The sequence below is a fragment of the Penaeus monodon genome, chromosome 9 (genome assembly GCF_015228065.2).
Source record: "Penaeus monodon isolate SGIC_2016 chromosome 9, NSTDA_Pmon_1, whole genome shotgun sequence".
In the NCBI taxonomy this organism is placed as follows: Eukaryota; Metazoa; Arthropoda; class Malacostraca; order Decapoda; family Penaeidae; genus Penaeus; species Penaeus monodon.
Genome location: NC_051394.1, coordinates 10498452 through 10517114, shown reverse-complemented (window position 1 = coordinate 10517114; position 18663 = coordinate 10498452). Strand labels below are relative to the sequence as shown.

Below are 18663 nucleotides of genomic sequence, written 5' to 3'. Positions count from 1 at the left end.
GATCATATTCAGATGTGGCCACAGAACATGATGGTTGTCACATCTTAGGACAAGAATCTATTTCTTTCACTCTCAGCCTTGTCCTTCGTCATCAAATGATCTGGTGGTTTTGGAGAAGAGAAGGATGAGTTTCTGAACCCTCACTTTGCTTTGAAATATATCTTAAAAATTCTAAACAAAAACAGTCAATCAAAAAATAAACAAACAAATATATATCTAAAAGCAAAAAAAACAAAAAAACAAAACAAAAACAAAATTAAGGTTGGCTGCCTTACCTGTTATTGATGATCAGTTTCAAAATTAAAGGCAGAAAAAAACTCTACGCTCCAAATAAAATTTACATTTATTCAGCAATGGTCAGTCATAAATAAAAATGCCTCGCCCTCCTGGCAGCAGCCAACAGGGCAGAGGCAATTTGACAATTACTCGCCAACATACACTTCTTCAGAGGAGACAATTATGGATATCTATTCCTCTTCCTTAAATTGTAAATATGTCATTAATATAATTAATATTAATATTACCAGCTAGAGAAGCGAATACACTGTACAAAAGTGAGCAGTCATTTTTATACCATACATGAGAGGATGGGGCTTTATACCATATACATTACAATACCAATGATAATCGGACACCATTACACAAGGATATGCAGTCTACTCTAGACATCTTCGGAACCTTCCCTGCATTGCAGCTTGTAATTTATGAGGGATATTTCAATATTGGTCTCTTTGTGCATAATCATTTTTTTTTTCTTTTTTTTCTGAAATACTGATACTACTATCTCAAAACAGTAAGAATAGGTTACTTTTATGACCTACTTAAATATTACAAGGAAGTGTGAAGTGTTGATTAATTTTCTAAACCCCCAGAGATATTACATTGTAACACCATACTGACAATCTTTTTTTTTATTTTTCATATATTTTTTTATATATTTTTTGATACAGAATCTTTTTTGAAACACTCGGCTTGTGGGCAGTTTCTGTAAGCCTAACAGTAAGACATCAAAGACTGAAGAACTTTACAATTATCATAATTCTTTTTTCTAAGTTTGGCAAATTTTCATAGGCTGTGAGTGCAAGTGAAATGTATGCCTCTCTCACTCTATGGGTGTGGGTGTGGGTATGGGTTTGAGTGTGAGTGTGAGTGTGAGTGTGAGTGTGAGTGTGAGTGTGAGTGTGAGTGTGAGTGTGAGTGTGAGTGTGAGTGTGAGTGTGAGTGTGTTTTACTTTGTTTCTTAGTGTGTATGCCTCTATAAGAATGCAATTCATACAAGAGAGAGGGTGTATTTTGGCATGTGCTTTGTGCTTAAATCATTATATATATTCCAATTAAGCAGATATTCCTAGTTAGGCTGTAAATGAGCCCTACCTGTATGAACCATGCAGATGACTGGATATTTGCTCCTTGGGTGGCTTATGCAAGAGATCTGGTACATCAAGTAAAGTCAAAATATGTAGTAGCAAAAAAAATAATCATGGTAATTGCGGTAATCATTCATTCTTTGTGTAGTATTTAATGAAACAGAGCCAGTAACGAGAGTACATCAGGCTGAGGAGAAGCTCCCTGGTGAATCAGATGCTTTAGTTTCTTCTCTTGGCAGTGGGGCAAGCTCAGCAAATAGATTAATTACTTATCTAACACCACCAGGAAGGTTGGCCCCAGTCTCAGATAATCTTTGATACCATTGTGGCATCGCATGACACATTCTCGATCCTTGTTCATTCCAATGTCTACTTTCTTAGTGGATCACTGTACCTTTAGTTGGCATAGCTCTAATAAAATTTGTTTTCCTTTTCACAAGTCAAGGAAACCTAATTCTTACTGAACCATGCACTCTAATTACAGATCAACATATTGGCCAGTTACACAAGTTGTTGATTCTGGCTAATAAAGGTTGTTAGAGCTTTTCAGTTTTTTAATAAAATATAAACCTCAGAGGTTAGGGATTCTTCAGAAAACTGGTCCCAATTCCTGATCATCTAAGATATAATTTTAATTAATAAGAAGACACATTCTTCATATTAGAACTGATGGTTACATCTTTTCACAGCACAGGAGATAAAAAGTCTGAGGAATGCATACAAGCGTGGGCCAAAGTCAGCAACTTGGATGTTGTATACCACTTCTCCTAACCTAAATCAAAGTGGTATATATGTTCAAGTTGATTAAAGAACAAATCCTAAGGATGCTCTGATTGTTCATAATGTCAAGTGTACATAGAGGCAAGTCTCTTTTAATTTACATGTCTGACAAACCCTTTTGTCGCATTTTGTACCCAGTGGTTTGCGCTTGTCCACTCTAATGAAGACCTGTGATTGCTGTTTATACTTCATATTGAATTGCTACTAAATAATTTTCTCCATGAGTGAAAACCTATACATGCAAACCAAGCCAAGTCTGATAGTTGGTTCAATTGGATGGCTAGAGAGCTTTAGAATTTCTTTGAGGATGGGATTTCAGAAGGAATCTCGCAAAGTCCAGCTCAATACCTACAACAAACTACCAAACTTGGTTCGTATATGCTACAGTAAATTTTTCTTACTAATAACATGAATGAACAACTACTGCAATGTTGTACATACCATCAAATAGATATTGTAAGTTCTTTGCAGTTAAAAATAACAGATCAGTCAAGTAAACTTTCAACATTCAAACTAAGCATGCCTCACAGAATACACATTTGACCATCGTTGAGGTTAAGTGTGGATGCTGGAGTATCAATCACCAGGTGATATGAATAATGGTGCAAGATAATCACTATTAAACCAACAGTCTTACATGATGAGAGATCTGTGTGGATTAACTTCAATCTTTCTTATGATGATGTTCTCCATTCCAAACTTCATCCTATGCTAAATTTTACTGCTGTGCTGTTAGAGCAGATTCAACAAAACTTTTTTTTTTTCTCATTCTCTTTTGATATTGGAGATCTTAGAAACCTGGCCCATTAGAATCAAGATATCAGAAGAAAAACAATAGAGCAGCAATGGCAACATCTGTACATCACCTTACCACACTCTGCCAGTGTACATATATTGTTGTATTCCACTCACTTACTTTTGTGACAAATGACTAAGATTAAAGACATGACTAGAAAGAATGACACTCACTGCTCCAAGCCACCAATGTTTGGCCATTCAATGGATTTTTGTTATTAAGGTTTTGGGCCCTCATTGATATCCACGTCTCATCTGCACATATAACTGGTTTGGAAAATATATCATTTCCCTCAGACACTAAGGTAGGTAACTGCTATGTCTTATTTTGGTTATCAAAAGCTTCAAGGTATCAATCAAAAGCTAGAGTACATTTCTTCATCAGTGCATGGAAAGCACCAAATAATTCAAAATCATTAATGTTCCATCTCTATGAACCAGTAATTTAAGCTTTTCCTTCTGATTCAAAATCATCAACATTTGTTTTTTATCGAACTTGTACCAGATAACGAGAACTGTAAGGCTTCATTTGGTAAGGAAGTGATAATTAAACTTGGTACTATACAAGACAAGTGGGGTTGGCTGGAAAGTCTTTAACAAGCTCAATTCATAATCACTCATGCAATTCTTCCATGATCTAGAAATGGGTGGCTACAAAGGCCAAAGCGGTCTGTGTCAGTTATGCACCTAGAAATCACTTTAATGGCATCCGTTCCTGTATGACAATGACCGCACCATGAACACGTATGATAAAACTTCAGGACAGTGCCATTCTCGGCCTAGAACTCTCCAAAGGGAGAGGAGATAATGGTGTACAAGGTACAACTAGCCAATTCTCCTGACTAATTCCTTGCAAGAGAGGCAAGATTATTATCTGGAGTGGGAGGCTAGACCACGACTGTACCATCTTTCTCTACACTGAACACACAATCTAGATGAGGCGGTGCAACTTAGTAGAGGCCACATCCACGTAGGTTGTTTGCTATGATCACATCTGTTACTGCATCAAATACAAACTGAATGTTAGTGGTATCTGTTGCGCAAGTCATGTGACAGTAGATCTCTTTGGACGTTGATTTGTTCTTTGCTTCAAACTGGGCTTGGATGTAAGCAGCTGCTTCACCATACTCTTGGGCACCTGGAAGGGAAAAACAATGTATCAGTCATTTTGATCTGCTTATATGCATTTGTATGTTACCACTTACAATTTCATCTAAAATAATTATGCAACTCAGAATGGTTCATTTTTATGAAAAAGTTGGCAGGTTCTATCACCTAAACATTATTAATTTTTGGATTATCTATGTTGAAATGACATACCCTATAATCCTTCATGAAGTTTGTGATGGGTGAGAGCTTTTATATAATCTGCTTGATGAATTCATAATACCGTATGGGCATAATATAAACCTATTTCTAGGTTTCAATGTGAGTTCATATCTTAAGGTAAGCACAAGATTAACCCTTTGCCAACGGGTGGCATGTATGCACATGCCATGGCATGGCTGGATTATCTGCGGGGGGGGCATTTATGTACATACCATAGTGTATGTATGGACATGCCATGAGTTATTTTTTTTTTTTACAATCACAGCAAAATATTATTTTTCTGCCACTGACAGTGTGATTAAGTCGTTTTTAACACTTTACTATTAAAAAAAAAAAAAAAAAAAAAAAAAAAAAACTATTTCAACTCCATGATGCCACACACTGCTTATTTCATTCAGACTATAGACCAAATAATGATCAAATATGGAGTCTATATAACAATAAAAATATCCTTTAGTCTTGATTTATCAGGAATTATGGCAATTACAGACTTTAGATAATAATGAAAACTGAAAATACAACATATGCTCGTAGTATTACGAAGAAACGGCAAGGGATGCTGGTATTTGGCATAAGTGGTCGCGCATGCTAGGGCGACGATATAAGCCCCCGGCAGCATGGCCCGGGCCACTATGAATACCCGTCGAGAAAGGGTTAATATGTATCTGATAGATTTCAATCCATTTCCAGTGCTATCTTCATCATAAAACTAATTTCCAAAATTAAACATTATCCATTTCTTAGGCACTAATTATCAAAGTACACCCATGTCTAATATTATATCATATTATAGCTTTTCTAACTTTATCCATCTGTACATTGGAAAAAAAATCCAATGCACACTATTATTATTATTCTCTACACTGCAAAATGCAACCTACAATAAAAATAGTACCCAAAACTTTTCTAAAATCATGAAAGACCAGCTTAACCTTACCTGAATATTCTTGGAAACATATGGTAAGTGGACTCTTCTTTATCTTCTCTTCAAAAAGATCTTTCTTGTTTAGGAACAGAATAATAGAAGTATCCCCAAACCATTTGTTGTTGCAGATGGAGTCAAATAACTTAAGAGATTCTTGCATGCGATTCTGGAAGAGGTGAGAAATAGGTTCAGTATATTTGTTGATTATATATACAACATCATCAGATCTTTCATGAAAATTTAATTAATAAAATCATAACTTTATTTTTCACTAATTAGAATATCTGAGTAAGATGGTGCAATCACTACTTATTTAGTCATGAATAATTACCAATATGAAGCTTATTAGTCACTTGCCTTAATTTCAAATCAGCAAACGAGAATCTTAGGACTACAGATATACAGCATGGAAATATGGCTCAGCTAAGCATGAAAATTAATAGATTGAAAAAGAAGACAGAAAGGAAGGAAGGAAGGAAGGTGGGAGAAGAGAAGAATAAGAATAAGGAAGAGACTGGAGGGAAGGAAACAAGAAGGGATGAAGGTCAGAGGACAGTGACAAAGAAAGAGAAGAGGAATCACAGAGGGAGAGGAGGAAGAGAAGGGGGGAAGAAAGAGCCTTATTACAAAATCTCTTCAACAGAGTCGGAGAGCCTCACCGTAGTCTCGTCTTCATGCAGCACTTGATCGTATTCTGACATGGCCACACAGAAGATAATGGCTGTCACATCTTCAAAACAGTGAATCCACTTCTTTCGTTCAGAGCGCTGTCCTCCTACATCAAATAACCTGGAAAAAAGGATGTAATTAAGGACATTGTTCCTCTTATCATACACTTTTATCTTGACCCAGTTACCAGGTGGTATGCACCCATTTCTTTAGCTGTTGAGTTTCCTCTATGTTATGTGAGCTAAAGAATTGTTCACTTATGAAGAGGCACAGCTGTCCAAAGTAAGCTAAAAGCAGGGAAAACATAGGATTCTGTGCTTCTTATTTTTCACCAACATTTTTGCTTTGAATGTATAATGTTCTCTAACAAAAAAATCCATATTAATAAAAAATAAAAGATGATGCTTGTCCAAACACACTTAACTTAACCCAATGCTGCTATGGAAAATGTTGTGCTCATTTTTTATTTATTCATCTATTTATTTATTTATTTTATTTTATTTTATTTATTTTTTGTGAAGTGACTTGGTACAAGTGTAGCCATTTATGTGTAAAAACAATAAAGTAAACACAGTGGGCATGGCATCTATGTACATGCCATGCACGTCGGCACTGGGTTAAAATGTACATTACATAACAATCACAGGAATGAGGAGTGACAGTCTTTGGGAAAGATATTGGATGAACATAGAGAGGAAGGAAAGAGAGAAGAGAGGGAAAGGAAGAAGTGAAGAGAGAGAAAGGGAAAGAAGGAGGTGGAGAGAGAGAAAGGGAAAGGGAGAAGGGAAGAAAAGGGAAAGTTGGAGAGAGAGGAAAGTAAAGGTAGAGGAAGAGAGAAAGAGGGAAGGAATGGGGAAGGAGGGTAGGAGGGAAAGGGGAGAGAGAGAGAGAGAGAGAGAGAGAGAGAGAGAGAGAGAGAGAGAGAGAGAGAGAGAGAGAGAGAGAGAAAGAGAGAGAGAGAGAGAGAGAGAGAGAGATTGTGGAAGAGAGAGGGAGAAAGGGAGAGAGGAGAGAGGGAGGGAGGAAGGGAGAGAAAGAGAAAAGCAGTACAGCAATAGATAAAAACTGATATTCAAATCAACATGTCCAAGTAAAAGAGAAAATATTGACAACTGATCCTCTATCCAATAACATTCGATGGAAAGGTTCATGATATTAGGACTGTGTGAAATTTATTTGCATAGGAACCCATGCACTCTCTAGCTATTGTTTTATTCATCACTGCATATCAGTAAAATATTCAAATACAAATTTTGATACCATAACCATGAATGGGTAATTTCCATTCATTTGTTTATCAAATTGTATTTGTTAATCCTTTTTACCCATTTAAAGTGGTTGTCTATGGAAAATATAAAAAATACTTTTCTTTTTAAATGATGTAAAAGTCTGTGACTCCTAAATAATCATACACATAAATGTATTTAAAATGTATACAACTTTGTCACCTAAAAGTTACTGAACACCTTATCTCAGTAGGAACATTTAAAGAAAAAATATAATAAAAATTCTCATAAAAATCAACTGTTCTTATGAGCTTACAACACAAAGTTCTTATCAATTGTACATGGATATAAACAGATACTATTTACTACATATATAAAACAACCAACTCAAACATATCAATCAATTTATTCTCCTATTTTTCTATTCATTTATGTACATACATATGCACATATGTATGTATGTATATATCAATTTATCTATCTACCAATAAAATGTTTAAATAATATTCTCAAGCAAAAGTGTATAGTAGATGATATGCAATAAACCTATCACTACAGCTGGTGATAAATTATGCAAGCAGACAATATAGTTGGTTTCCATTTCCTAAGTAATAACATATTTCTTTGACAATCTACATTGCATAGGTTATTCACATTCTTCTAGGCTAGTACCTATTTACATATCAAGCTTGCTTGATAAATGGGGGAAGCTCTTGATATTTAACAAATTATGGATGCCAACAAATAAATTGCAATCTAGTCAGTAGGAGATTGTATTACTGTATATCATCTGTGATTTAATAAAATGCACTGGCATTTGTACCTTCACACCATTTAACAATTTGACAGCCATTGAAAATCAATACCATCATGCCAGACCATCTTGGTGATTCATCATATGGAATTTAACAGTGTGAAGCAAGTGTGTGTTTACAAGCATGAATCCACATGATTGTCACACCCAAATGAGTATCCATACCAGTAGTTCTTAAACTTGGGGTGCCCCAAGATTCTGTAGTAAACTAAATTTCATATCTAAATCCCAAATCACTCTCATTAATCTGGTAATTATTGTGTTTGACAATTGAACATATAGCCTACATTTATTTCGCTTCCACTTCTAGTACTTCTTGGAACAGTGAAGTTTAGTGAGCTTAGGGTGCTATCACAGAGAAAAGTTTGGGAACCACTGGTAAACACACAGAAAAACTATGGTATACATACAAACGAACAGAAGAAAAATATGAATCCAAAAACAAATACAGATAAGCAAACATACAAAACATTTAATATATCTTAAGCACAGCAGCCATGATGAAACATGTCATACAACTACAAAAATCATTTCAAAAGCGGTAGCGATGTCGGCCAACGGGTAAAACTCTGTGGACTTTCTACCCACACTTCACTAACAGCCCAAGCTGACAACACTGTTTACTTTGCTATACAACATGTTACGCCATCGCCATCGCTTAAAACTCTTATCTTCTGAGCACACAGAGGTTACCTATGCATATCACTTCTTTGACTTATCGCATAATGTTACTTCCAACCCTCGTTTCACTACCGAGTGGCGGAAAATCCGGCAAAGGTACTTACTTAAAGTTAAGGTTCTTGAAAGAGAAGTGGACCTCGACGATACCAGTGGTCTTGACGCGAGTTCGTAGGATATCTTGTTCGGTTGGCTGATAGTCCTTAGCTCCCAGGCGGTCCAGATCGTCCAAGAAACTGTAGGAAGGAATATAATAAATGGAGGAACTTGGCACTAAGGAATGATTGAGAAATGGAACAAGAGTAAGCATGTGAGAGGAGTTGATGAGCAAAATATGTTCCTCTAAAACTGTTAATGATGAGGAAAAATGCAAGTCGTATGTGCAAAAGGCGGAAGGCATGTATACATAATAAAACCAACTAACTATGATTTCCATTTTCACAAAGAAACCAAAAATATATAACACCACTACAATTTTCCTCCTATCTGTATTTCGCGGTACCAGAACGGGATTTGCTAATCTATTCGCCGAAAACTAACAGATAATCTAACCAGATTTCGCCCACATAATCTAAAATAGATTTATTCCCGTTACACATCCCGTTAATATGTGAGAAATCAAGGGAACTACAACAGGAAGAGTCCATTTTCAAAGATCACTACCAGTTTAGAATTACAGGACATTGGTAGTCATTTTCTCTCTGGCAACTCCTGCTTCCCTTCCCCCTTCCTCTCTCCCTCCCCCTTCCTCTCTCCATCCCCCATTCCTCTCTCCCTTCCCTTTTCTTACTCTCGCGGCTAACAAACTTATCGAGGCAATTAAGGAGATGAGAAAATGTACGGAGGGAAGGAAATAACATAAGGAGGATGAGAACATGCACAAGAAAAAGGAGAGATGAGGGAAGTAATGATGCTGGAGAAACGGATGAGATAGAAAACGAAAATAAAGAGTAAAAAAAAAAAAGAGAGATGATACGATGATATGAGGGCACGCTGCAATGACGAATGAAAATTAGTTAAAAAAAACGGGGTAGAAATGAGTAAAAATGGGTAAAAAAGAACACAGGGGGAGAATTCGACAGTAAGGAAGGGAAGACTGGCTGGAGCAATAAGGGAGAGAGGGCAAAGAGAAGGAGAAAAAAAAAAAAAAACAGGCCGTGGAAAATGCATGGCCACGTGTCGACACCGCAGATAGAGGGTCCAGTATATTTTAATGTTTTTTTTCGACTACTTTCATCTGGCTCAAGTTTCCCTTGCCTCTAACTCTACGTGTGGGGCCCTAGACTTAATGAGTATATTCATGAGAGTGGGAGTGAGAGTGAGAGACAGCGCGAACGTAGGTGAGGGTGAGGGTGAGGGTGAGGTTGAGGGTGAGGGAAAGGGAGGGAGAGGAAGAGAAAGGGAGAGAGAAAGGGAGAGGGGGAGAGAGGGAGATAGAAAGGGAGAAAGAGAAAGAGAGAGAAAAGAGAAAGGGAGGGAAAAGAGAGAAAGGGAGAGAAAAGAGAGAAAGGGAGAGAAAAAGAGAAGAGAGAGAAAGAGCGAGTGAGAGCGTTAGAGTGAGTGAGGGTGAGAAAGTGAATGAGTGAGAGTGAAAGAGTGAGAAAGTGAGTGAGTAAGAACCAGAAAGTGAGTGAGAGTGAGAAAGTGAGTGAGAGTGAGTGAGAAAGTGAGTGAGAGTGAATGATAAAGAAAGTAAGAGTGGGGGTGAATGAGAGAGAGAGAGGAGTGAAAGTGGGTGAGTGAGTGAGAGAGAATGGAAGGGATGAAGAAGAGAGCAGTAGGAAAATAATAAAATAACAGCAGAATCAAAATATACCCCCCTACTGTTCCAGCATCTTCAAGAGTGTGGTGCCGACGAAAAAAGCCTCTCTTGTGCCTCTCCAATTTCATTTAGGGGAGAGAGACCGCCAGCATATGTGCTACACCCTCTGTCAGCCGAGGGTAACCCCCCCTCCTCCCCCCACCGCCCTCAGTGGTTTTCCAGAGCGCCACGGCAGCGGTGGGCACTGTGCCAAGCAGACGCAGGACAGCACCATTACCGCCCCCGGCCGACTCTCTCCCTCTCTCCCAACACGCCCACACACCTCTCCCGAAACCTTCACACTATCACGCTTTCACACACTCTTTCAAACTCCCGACAAGCATTTATGCAGTGCTCTCGGCCGCCCGCCACAACACTCCCACTATCGACCACTTTCCCTTTGTGCCGAAACCATTCCCCGCTGGATAAATTATCCGAACATGCGGCAACTCGAGCTCTGGTCCCTTTCATTCCTCTTTTCGCCGCGAAACGTCAACACGCCTCCCCCCTCTCCTTTCCCCGGGTGTGACGTCACGCGCGAACCACATATACACAGGCGATGCGAACCACAAATATGTGACGTCATTCACGCGGCCTGATACATTCTGAAGGTAGTGGCGTCCGACATCCGGGAAACGCGTTCTATCAGAAGAAATGGCAAAATCCGAGTTCGTTATCTCGCTCTTGCACTGGCAAGAGGCTTACGAGCTGGGTTCTTTTAATCAATACCCAACTTCATTCACTAATTCAATTAAGTGCGATTTCAGGGTCGCACCGCATGATTAAATAAAGAAATTCAAAAATATCTACACACACGCAGCTCTCTCACTCCCCAACCAAGCTTCACACGATGGAATAAAACCCTAATAAACCCTAAAAAAATAATAATAATAATAATTGTATACGTCACGGGGAAAGTACATAACGATAACGCATTTGATTCCGGGGGAAAATAATGTGCGAAGTATCGAGACACAAACAAAAAAATTTTCACACGCGTCTTCTTAAAATAATCTCTTCCAGGGACATATTGCTGCTCCCCACACACAACTTTCTCCACTCAATTTTCTCTGAAGTCGGTAATTTTCAAGTTTCGCAAATCAACTGAAATTGCCATCTTGTCATTCCCGCGAGATCGCTCTTCTCTAATTTCGCATAAAAATAGATTGATGACGTGATGAGTGTGAGCGACCTAAAGATAATGAGCGTGAGAAGAGAGAAGAGAGAAGAGAGAGAAGAGAGAGTGAGAGAAAGGAGAGGGAGGGAGGGAGGGAGAGGGAGGGAGGGAGAGAGAGAGAGAGAGGAGAGAGAGAGCGAGAGAGAGTGAGAGAGTGAGAGTGTGTAAGTGAGAGGGGAGGGAGGAAGGAGGGTATAGGGGGAAGAAAGGGGGGAAGAGAGGGAAGAACCTAAGAGTAAGACAGAGAGTAGATAGAGAGGAAGAACGGAAGCTCGGAAAAACTCAGAACAAGTATCGGTATTGTTTCGTTCATTTTGCATCTCGACCAACTCCACAAGCGTGGAAAACCTTTAGTACATTTCAGACACAGTTACAACATTATACCAAATTAGACAGTGCGGGAATAACAAGACTATATCTCCTAGTACAACAGAGGATATAAAATAATGCATCTTTTGTTAGTTAAATACGACGAGCAAATACCGTAGGCTTTCTAGGAAGTGTGTTTCCTGGTTTTACTAATTTGTCTATTTATGTCAATTTAGGTTTGTTCTATTTATAGCTATTTGAGGCAGAGAGAAAGATAAAAAGGAAATGGGGAAATTACAGATTATAAATAGATAGATCGACAGACAGATGCATGTACAAATGGGCAGGAGGATAGATAGAGAATAGAGATGGAAGGGGAGGAAAGAGGAGAAGAGGGAGAGAAAGAGGAAGAGGAGGGAAAGAATAAGGAAGAGGAAGAAGGGGGAAAGGAAGACGCAGAAAGAAAATGTGGGAGAGAGGACAGATACAAAGAGACAGGCAGACGAGGTAAGGAGGAAGAGAGCGGGAAGAGAGATGAAGAGAGAAGGAGAGGGAAGAGAGAGGAAGAGAGGAGAGGGAGAGAGGAGAGGGAGAGAGAGGAGAGAGAAAGGAAGAGAGAGGGAGATATGGGAGGAACGGTGGGAGGGATGACGAGAAAATGAAAAAGAATCTGAAAAAAGAGAAAATGGGAGAGAGAGAGAGCGAGGCTAGGGAAGGGGAGGAGAGAGAGGAGAGATGAGCAGAAAAAAGAGGGGAGACACAGAAGAGAGGGAGGGAGGGAGGGAGGGGAGGGAGGGGAGGGAGGGAGGGGAGGGAGGGAGGGGGAGGGGAGGGGGAGGGAGAGAGAGAGAGAGAGAGAGAGAGAGAGAGAGAGAGAGAGAGGAGAGAGAAGAGAGAGAGAGAGAGAGAGAGAGAGAGAGAGAGAGAGAGAACGAGGAGGGAGGGAAAAGGGGAGAAAATAGGAAAGAAAGAAAAGAGAACGAAGAGAAGAAAGAGAAATAGAGAGAGAAATGAGAGAAGCTGAAAAAAACAAAACAATTCCGATTCAAAAGAGAAAGCAAAGAATCGAGTACTCCGAGATGCCGAAGCGCCGCTCTGGTGGCGGAGACTGAAACTACAAATCTGCTCACAGACCACCATGGCGTTTCGGGAAAAATACACAAAATGAGGATAACGAGAGGATAAGAAACAAATAACCGCGGACATAATGAGATGTGAGTGCGGTGAGGCAAAAGGGATTAATAAACGAGAGGTAGCGAAATAAAGCACCATGAAATTCTGTGCCTGTAATCCGAGTGGACACTTTATCTCCTCTATAGCCAAAAAATAGTGATTAATAAATAAACAAATACAATAAATATCTTAAACAACTAACAATCAAAAATGAAAAAAATATGCCAGAATGAGAAGAGATAATATACGATTTTACCAAATTTGATATTTAGCGATGTTATCAAAATTGCCGGTTACGCTAAGTTATGATGGGTTTGGTTACAATAAGTTAAAAATTATTTTGTCTTAACTTATAAGCAAGGCTGAAACATATTAGAGGTTAAATAATCGACTCTTTTTTCCTAGTTCAAGTAATAATCCAGATAAAAATATGTATTTTATATCCAAAGATGAAAAGAAAGAGAAAGGAATGCTGTGTAAAATAGCTACCGGGACGCAACTGAATGAAAAAAAAAAAAGCATTCCAGCGAAAGACTGACCTAACGGGCGAGATGAACAAAGAGGAGCTCAAATCCGGCGCCCGAAATGAAGACATGGTAAATTGCTTTCGTCCAGTTTTCAAGACAAGGAGTGAGCTTTCTGCCATCGACGCGGGACTAGACACGGGGCTCTCATGCTGCACCGCCATCGAAACCTAATTGCTACCGCTGGGTTATTGCAGCCCGGCAACAGTGCAATTACGAAGCCCAGACTCTTAAAGAGCCTCCCACGGACTCCGACTCAAGTTTATAGGGCCAGCAGTTTCCTCCTCGATTAGGATCACACGCCACTCTCCATCGCCGGCGAGGGATCCGTCAGCGATCCACGCCCCCCCCCCCCCCTGGCTATTGAGGGAGAGAACCACGGGCCCGCCTGTGCGTAGCTGGTCGAGTGCCAGGCCTGGAACACTTCCAAGCCCACACAACAAAGTGGCGCTTCGTCGTGACAGAACCCCGGAGGCTTTGGCACTCCGGCCTGGGTGGCGCGAGGCAGTCCATTCAACAAAGGCCTCTCGAAGTGCACGTCGCCTTCACCATTGGCGACTTTGCTTAGACGAGCTTTTTTTCTTTTTCTTTTTTTTCAGCCTTCCAAGTGTTCAGAGCCTGGAGCTATCGTCACGTTTAGCGGAGGCACCGCCAGCATTCGGTGTCAATGACCTCTGTCGATAAGGTCGAAGGTCATCTACCCTAGCTGGCAAGTCTGTTAAAAGCAGACTATCCCTATACATTCCTACATTATTAGATGTTCTCGTTTATCCGAAAAGCCCATCAGGCTTTATGGCTACACTTTATGGCTTTGTCTAATATCATCGAATATTAATAAAGGCGCTCATGCCGGTGGGACTAGAGCCTTCCCACACGCGACATCGAGGCCTCGCATGAGCCCGGTAAGCAGGTCAAACATACCAGACAAAAACCTCCATTAACTGATGACAAATCATTTCATTAGCGTTATATTAGCTTGTCAAATATCAGGTGTTGCAATCAGGTAAGCGGGTAGTTTACAGTTCCACATAATGCTTTTTGCTAGGAATGCTTGCATATATCGAATGAGAAGAGATAATATACGATTTTACCAAATTTGATATTTAGCGATGTTATCAAAATTGCCGGTTACGCTGGGTTTGGTTACAATAAGTTAAAAATTATTTTGTCTTAACTTATAAGCAAGGCTGAAACATATTAGAGGTTAAATAATCGACTCTTTTTTTCCTAGTTCAAGTAATAATCCAGATAAAAATATGTATTCTATATCCAAAGATGAAAAGAAAGAGAAAGGAATGCTGTGTTAAATAGCTACCGGGACGCAACTGAATGAAAAAAAAAAAGCATTTCAGCGAAAGACTGACCTAACGGGCGAGATGAACAAAAAGGAGCTCAAATCCGGCGCCCGAAATGAAGACTTTTATCTCCCGGGCCCACACTTTTCCGGAACCGAAACCTAAAAGCACATGGTAAATTGCTTTCGTCCAGTTTTCAAGACAAGGAGTGAGCTTTCTGCCATCGACGAGGAACTAGACACGGGGCTCTCATGCTGCACCGCCATCGAAACCTAATTGCTACCGCTGGGTTATTGCAGCCCGGCAACAGTGCAATTACGAAGCCCAGACTCTTAAAGAGCCTCCCACGGACTCCGACTCGAGTTTATAGGGCCAGCAGTTTCCTCCTCGATTAGGATCACACGCCACTCTCCATCGCCGGCGAGGGATCCGTCAGCGATCCACGCCCCCCCCCCCCCCCTGGCTATTGAGGGAGACCAACACGGGCCCGCCTGTGCGTAGCTGGTCGAGTGCCAGGCCTGGAACACTTCCAAGCCCACACAACAAAGTGGCGCTTCGTCGTGACAGAACCCCGGAGGCTTTGGCACTCCGGCCTGGGTGGCGCGAGGCAGTCCATTCAACAAAGGCCTCTCGAAGTGCACGTCGCCTTCACCATTGGCGACTTTGCTTAGACGAGCTTTTTTTCTTTTTCTTTTTTTTCAGCCTTCCAAGTGTTCAGAGCCTGGAGCTATCGTCACGTTTAGCGGAGGCACCGCCAGCATTCGGTGTCAATGACCTCTGTCGATAAGGTCGAAGGTCATCTACCCTAGCTGGCAAGTCTGTTAAAAGCAGACTATCCCTATACATTCCTACATTATTAGATGTTCTCGTTTATCCGAAAAGCCCATCAGGCTTTATGGCTACACTTTATGGCTTTGTCTAATATCATCGAATATTAATAAAGGCGCTCATGCCGGTGGGACTAGAGCCTTCCCACACGCGACATCGAGGCCTCGCATGAGCCCGGTAAGCAGGTCAAACATACCAGACAAAAACCTCCATTAACTGATGACAAATCATTTCATTAGCGTTATATTAGCTTGTCAAATATCAGGTGTTGCTATCAGGTAAGCGGGTAGTTTACAGTTCCACATAATGCTTTTTGCTAGGAATGCTTGCATATATCGAACAGTAAAACGCTGCGAGGACTTTTAATTGTTGGTTTCTTAACACTGTATGATGCGATAAAAGTTGCTCTGTTTATTAAAACGGCTTAACGAGGATTCACACATTCACTATACCCATGAATTAAACGTCAGTGATTTCAGACAAAGGTGTTTCATGATCACTACCATTATCATTAATGTTTGTAGTACAAGTATTAGGATTAGTATCTTTCATATATGTAAGTGTACTGTAAATATTACGATCGTCCCCATGTGCTGATCGAGAAAGGGCGCCCCGGACACCCCCCCCCCTCCCTCACACATACATGCACACGCACACGCACACGCACAGACCTTCAAGCTCTCTACATTGATAAAGCACTCACAGGGAACGCAACGCAAAGCGCCCAAGTAAAAGTCTTAATGATCTATTCTCGGCGCATCGAACCGCCCATGAAAGATAGCCTAACAAACACGCGAACACCTCTTATTGCAACACCTTCAATGCCAACACCTACGGCAACACTTCCCATGTCAATACCTTCCTCGGCATGACCCCCCCCACCCCGGCAACATCTCCCACATCAACACTTCTACGGCAACACTTACCATATCAACACTTCTACGGCAACACTTACCATATCAACACTTCTACGGCAACACTTACCATATCAACACTTCCCATGGCAACACCCTCCCCGGAAACACCTCTTTCGCCAACACCCTCCCCGACAACACCTCCTCCAGCAACACCCCCCACGCCAACACTTACTACTTGGCGGAGTCGTTCAGCTGGTACTCGTTGGAACGGCCGAAACATTCCTGGACGCCCGTGTCGGCCCACAGACGCTTCATGGCGGCCAGGAGCTCCTCGGAGAAGGGCTCTGTGTCCTCCATACGGGATATGACATCGAAGACCATCTTGGCGTCGGGCTGAAAGGAAGAGGAGGCGCTCGGTTAGGGGAAGGTGGGATGTCTTGTGAGATTCTGGCTTTTTCTGGAAGGAGGTTGGAACTATTTTTTTTTTAAGATTTCTTTAAAGGGGTAGTTTGAAAAGTTCGATTTAAATTTCTTTAGGGAGATAGTTTGGAATATTTATTTTCTTTTCTTTCTAGGGTGGAAATTGGAATTCTTTAAAAGTCTTCTAGATGATAAAACTCATGCTTACTTATACAACACCATGCACTTACTGCAGATCTAATCACTACGAAAAAAGAGAGAAAAAAAAACAAATATTAACTAGCTCTTTCATTATCAAATCACGATGTAACAACCTTAACATAAAAAATGAGAAAACATTAATATAAATTCTTCATGGCACTTGTCATGACGAGACAATTAGACACGCAGCCGGTTTCCTAACGCAGAAGCCTAGACTGAGGAGGCTTCCTGCGAACTCAAGGGGCGTCCAGCGAGCGCAAGAGGCGTCCGGGTAGGCGCAAGGGGCGTCCGGGTAGGCGCAAGGGGCGTCCGGGTGAGCGCAAGGGGCGTCCAGTGAGCGCAAGGGGCGTCCGGGTGACGAGGGCGTCGGTGAGCGCAAAGGGGCGTCCGGTGAGGCAGGGCTCCTGAGCGCAAGGGCTCCGGGTAGCGCAGGGGCTCCGGGTAGCGCAAGGGGCGTCCAGTGAGCGCAAGGGCGTCCGTGGCCAAGGAGCCTCTGGCTTAGTATCCCGTCCCACGATAGCCCCCCCCCCTTTCCCTCCCGGTCCTCGCCCGGGCTTTCTGGTCCCGTCAGTGCAACAAAGGGCGACTTGACCGATCGATTCCCGGCTCTTGGTCTTTCGGAAATACTTGGCCGATTCTCAGAATTAGAATTATTTTCTCCGCCATTCGCTATTGATTTCGAACACGTGATGGGCTCCGGAAGTAACGAAAATTATGAGTTAAAGTTAAACAAAACGTTAAACGGTATAAAAATACGTAAACAACGAGAGAGAGAGAGAGAGAGAGAGAGAGAGAGAGAGAGAGAGAGAGAGAGAGAGAGAGAGAGAGAGAGAGAGAGAGAGAGAGAGAGAGAGAGAGAGAGAGAGAGAGAGAGAGAGAGAGAGAGAGAGAGAGAGAGAGGAGAGAGAGAGAGAGAGAGAGAGAGAGAGAGAAGATACATATACATATACATACACAGGCACACACACAGAGTGCGCGCGTGCGTGCGTGCGTGCGTGCGATCGTGCGCATATGCGTGTGCGTGTGCGTTTGCGCGTGTATATGTATGTGCGTTCGTTAGCGTGTGTGAATACATGTGGGTGTGCGTGTTCCCTCGCACGCGCGCGTTATGCTAGGCCAAGCAGACGTCTTTAACATCGAACGGCCTGAACACACAACAACTGGTTCTTGCAATTGGCCAATGCATTCACAACGTTCTTTAGACATGCCTTTGGCGACGGCTGAACCCGCTCTCCTCGCTCCCGCCTATTCGCACGCCGGAAAAGTGGGGCCGATTTATCGCCGCCCTTCATTAATATTTACGAACAAGCGACTACGCACACGCGGGCAACTAACACGCTTACGTTCCTTGTGTTTGTTCGCCATTAACCCCCAAGAAAGTAGATAAAGGGGGTTGTTAATGCCCCACCATTTCTGAACTTTGGCCATTACAAAAGTTAGTCTGGTGGTAAGAAACGAGCGGGTAAAGTATGCTGCGTTTGGGCTTGGGTGCTCC

General features: G+C 41.5%; 1 protein-coding gene across 2 annotated transcripts in view; it reads right to left on the bottom strand.

Annotated features, from left to right (window-relative positions):
- Nucleotides 1-325: 325 nt before the first annotated feature.
- The window catches only part of LOC119576960 (guanine nucleotide-binding protein G(o) subunit alpha), a 146628-nt gene continuing 128290 nt past the window's right edge, over nucleotides 326-18663 (bottom strand). For both annotated transcript variants that reach the window (XM_037924616.1, XM_037924615.1), the window contains exons 4-8: nucleotides 16780-16940; nucleotides 8691-8819; nucleotides 5856-5985; nucleotides 5209-5362; nucleotides 326-4080 (exon numbers count right to left, since the gene is read on the bottom strand). In XM_037924616.1, the coding sequence (XP_037780544.1) occupies nucleotides 3893-4080; nucleotides 5209-5362; nucleotides 5856-5985; nucleotides 8691-8819; nucleotides 16780-16940 (762 nt within the window). In that variant the 3' untranslated portion in view covers nucleotides 326-3892. The remainder of the gene's footprint in view (nucleotides 4081-5208; nucleotides 5363-5855; nucleotides 5986-8690; nucleotides 8820-16779; nucleotides 16941-18663) is intronic.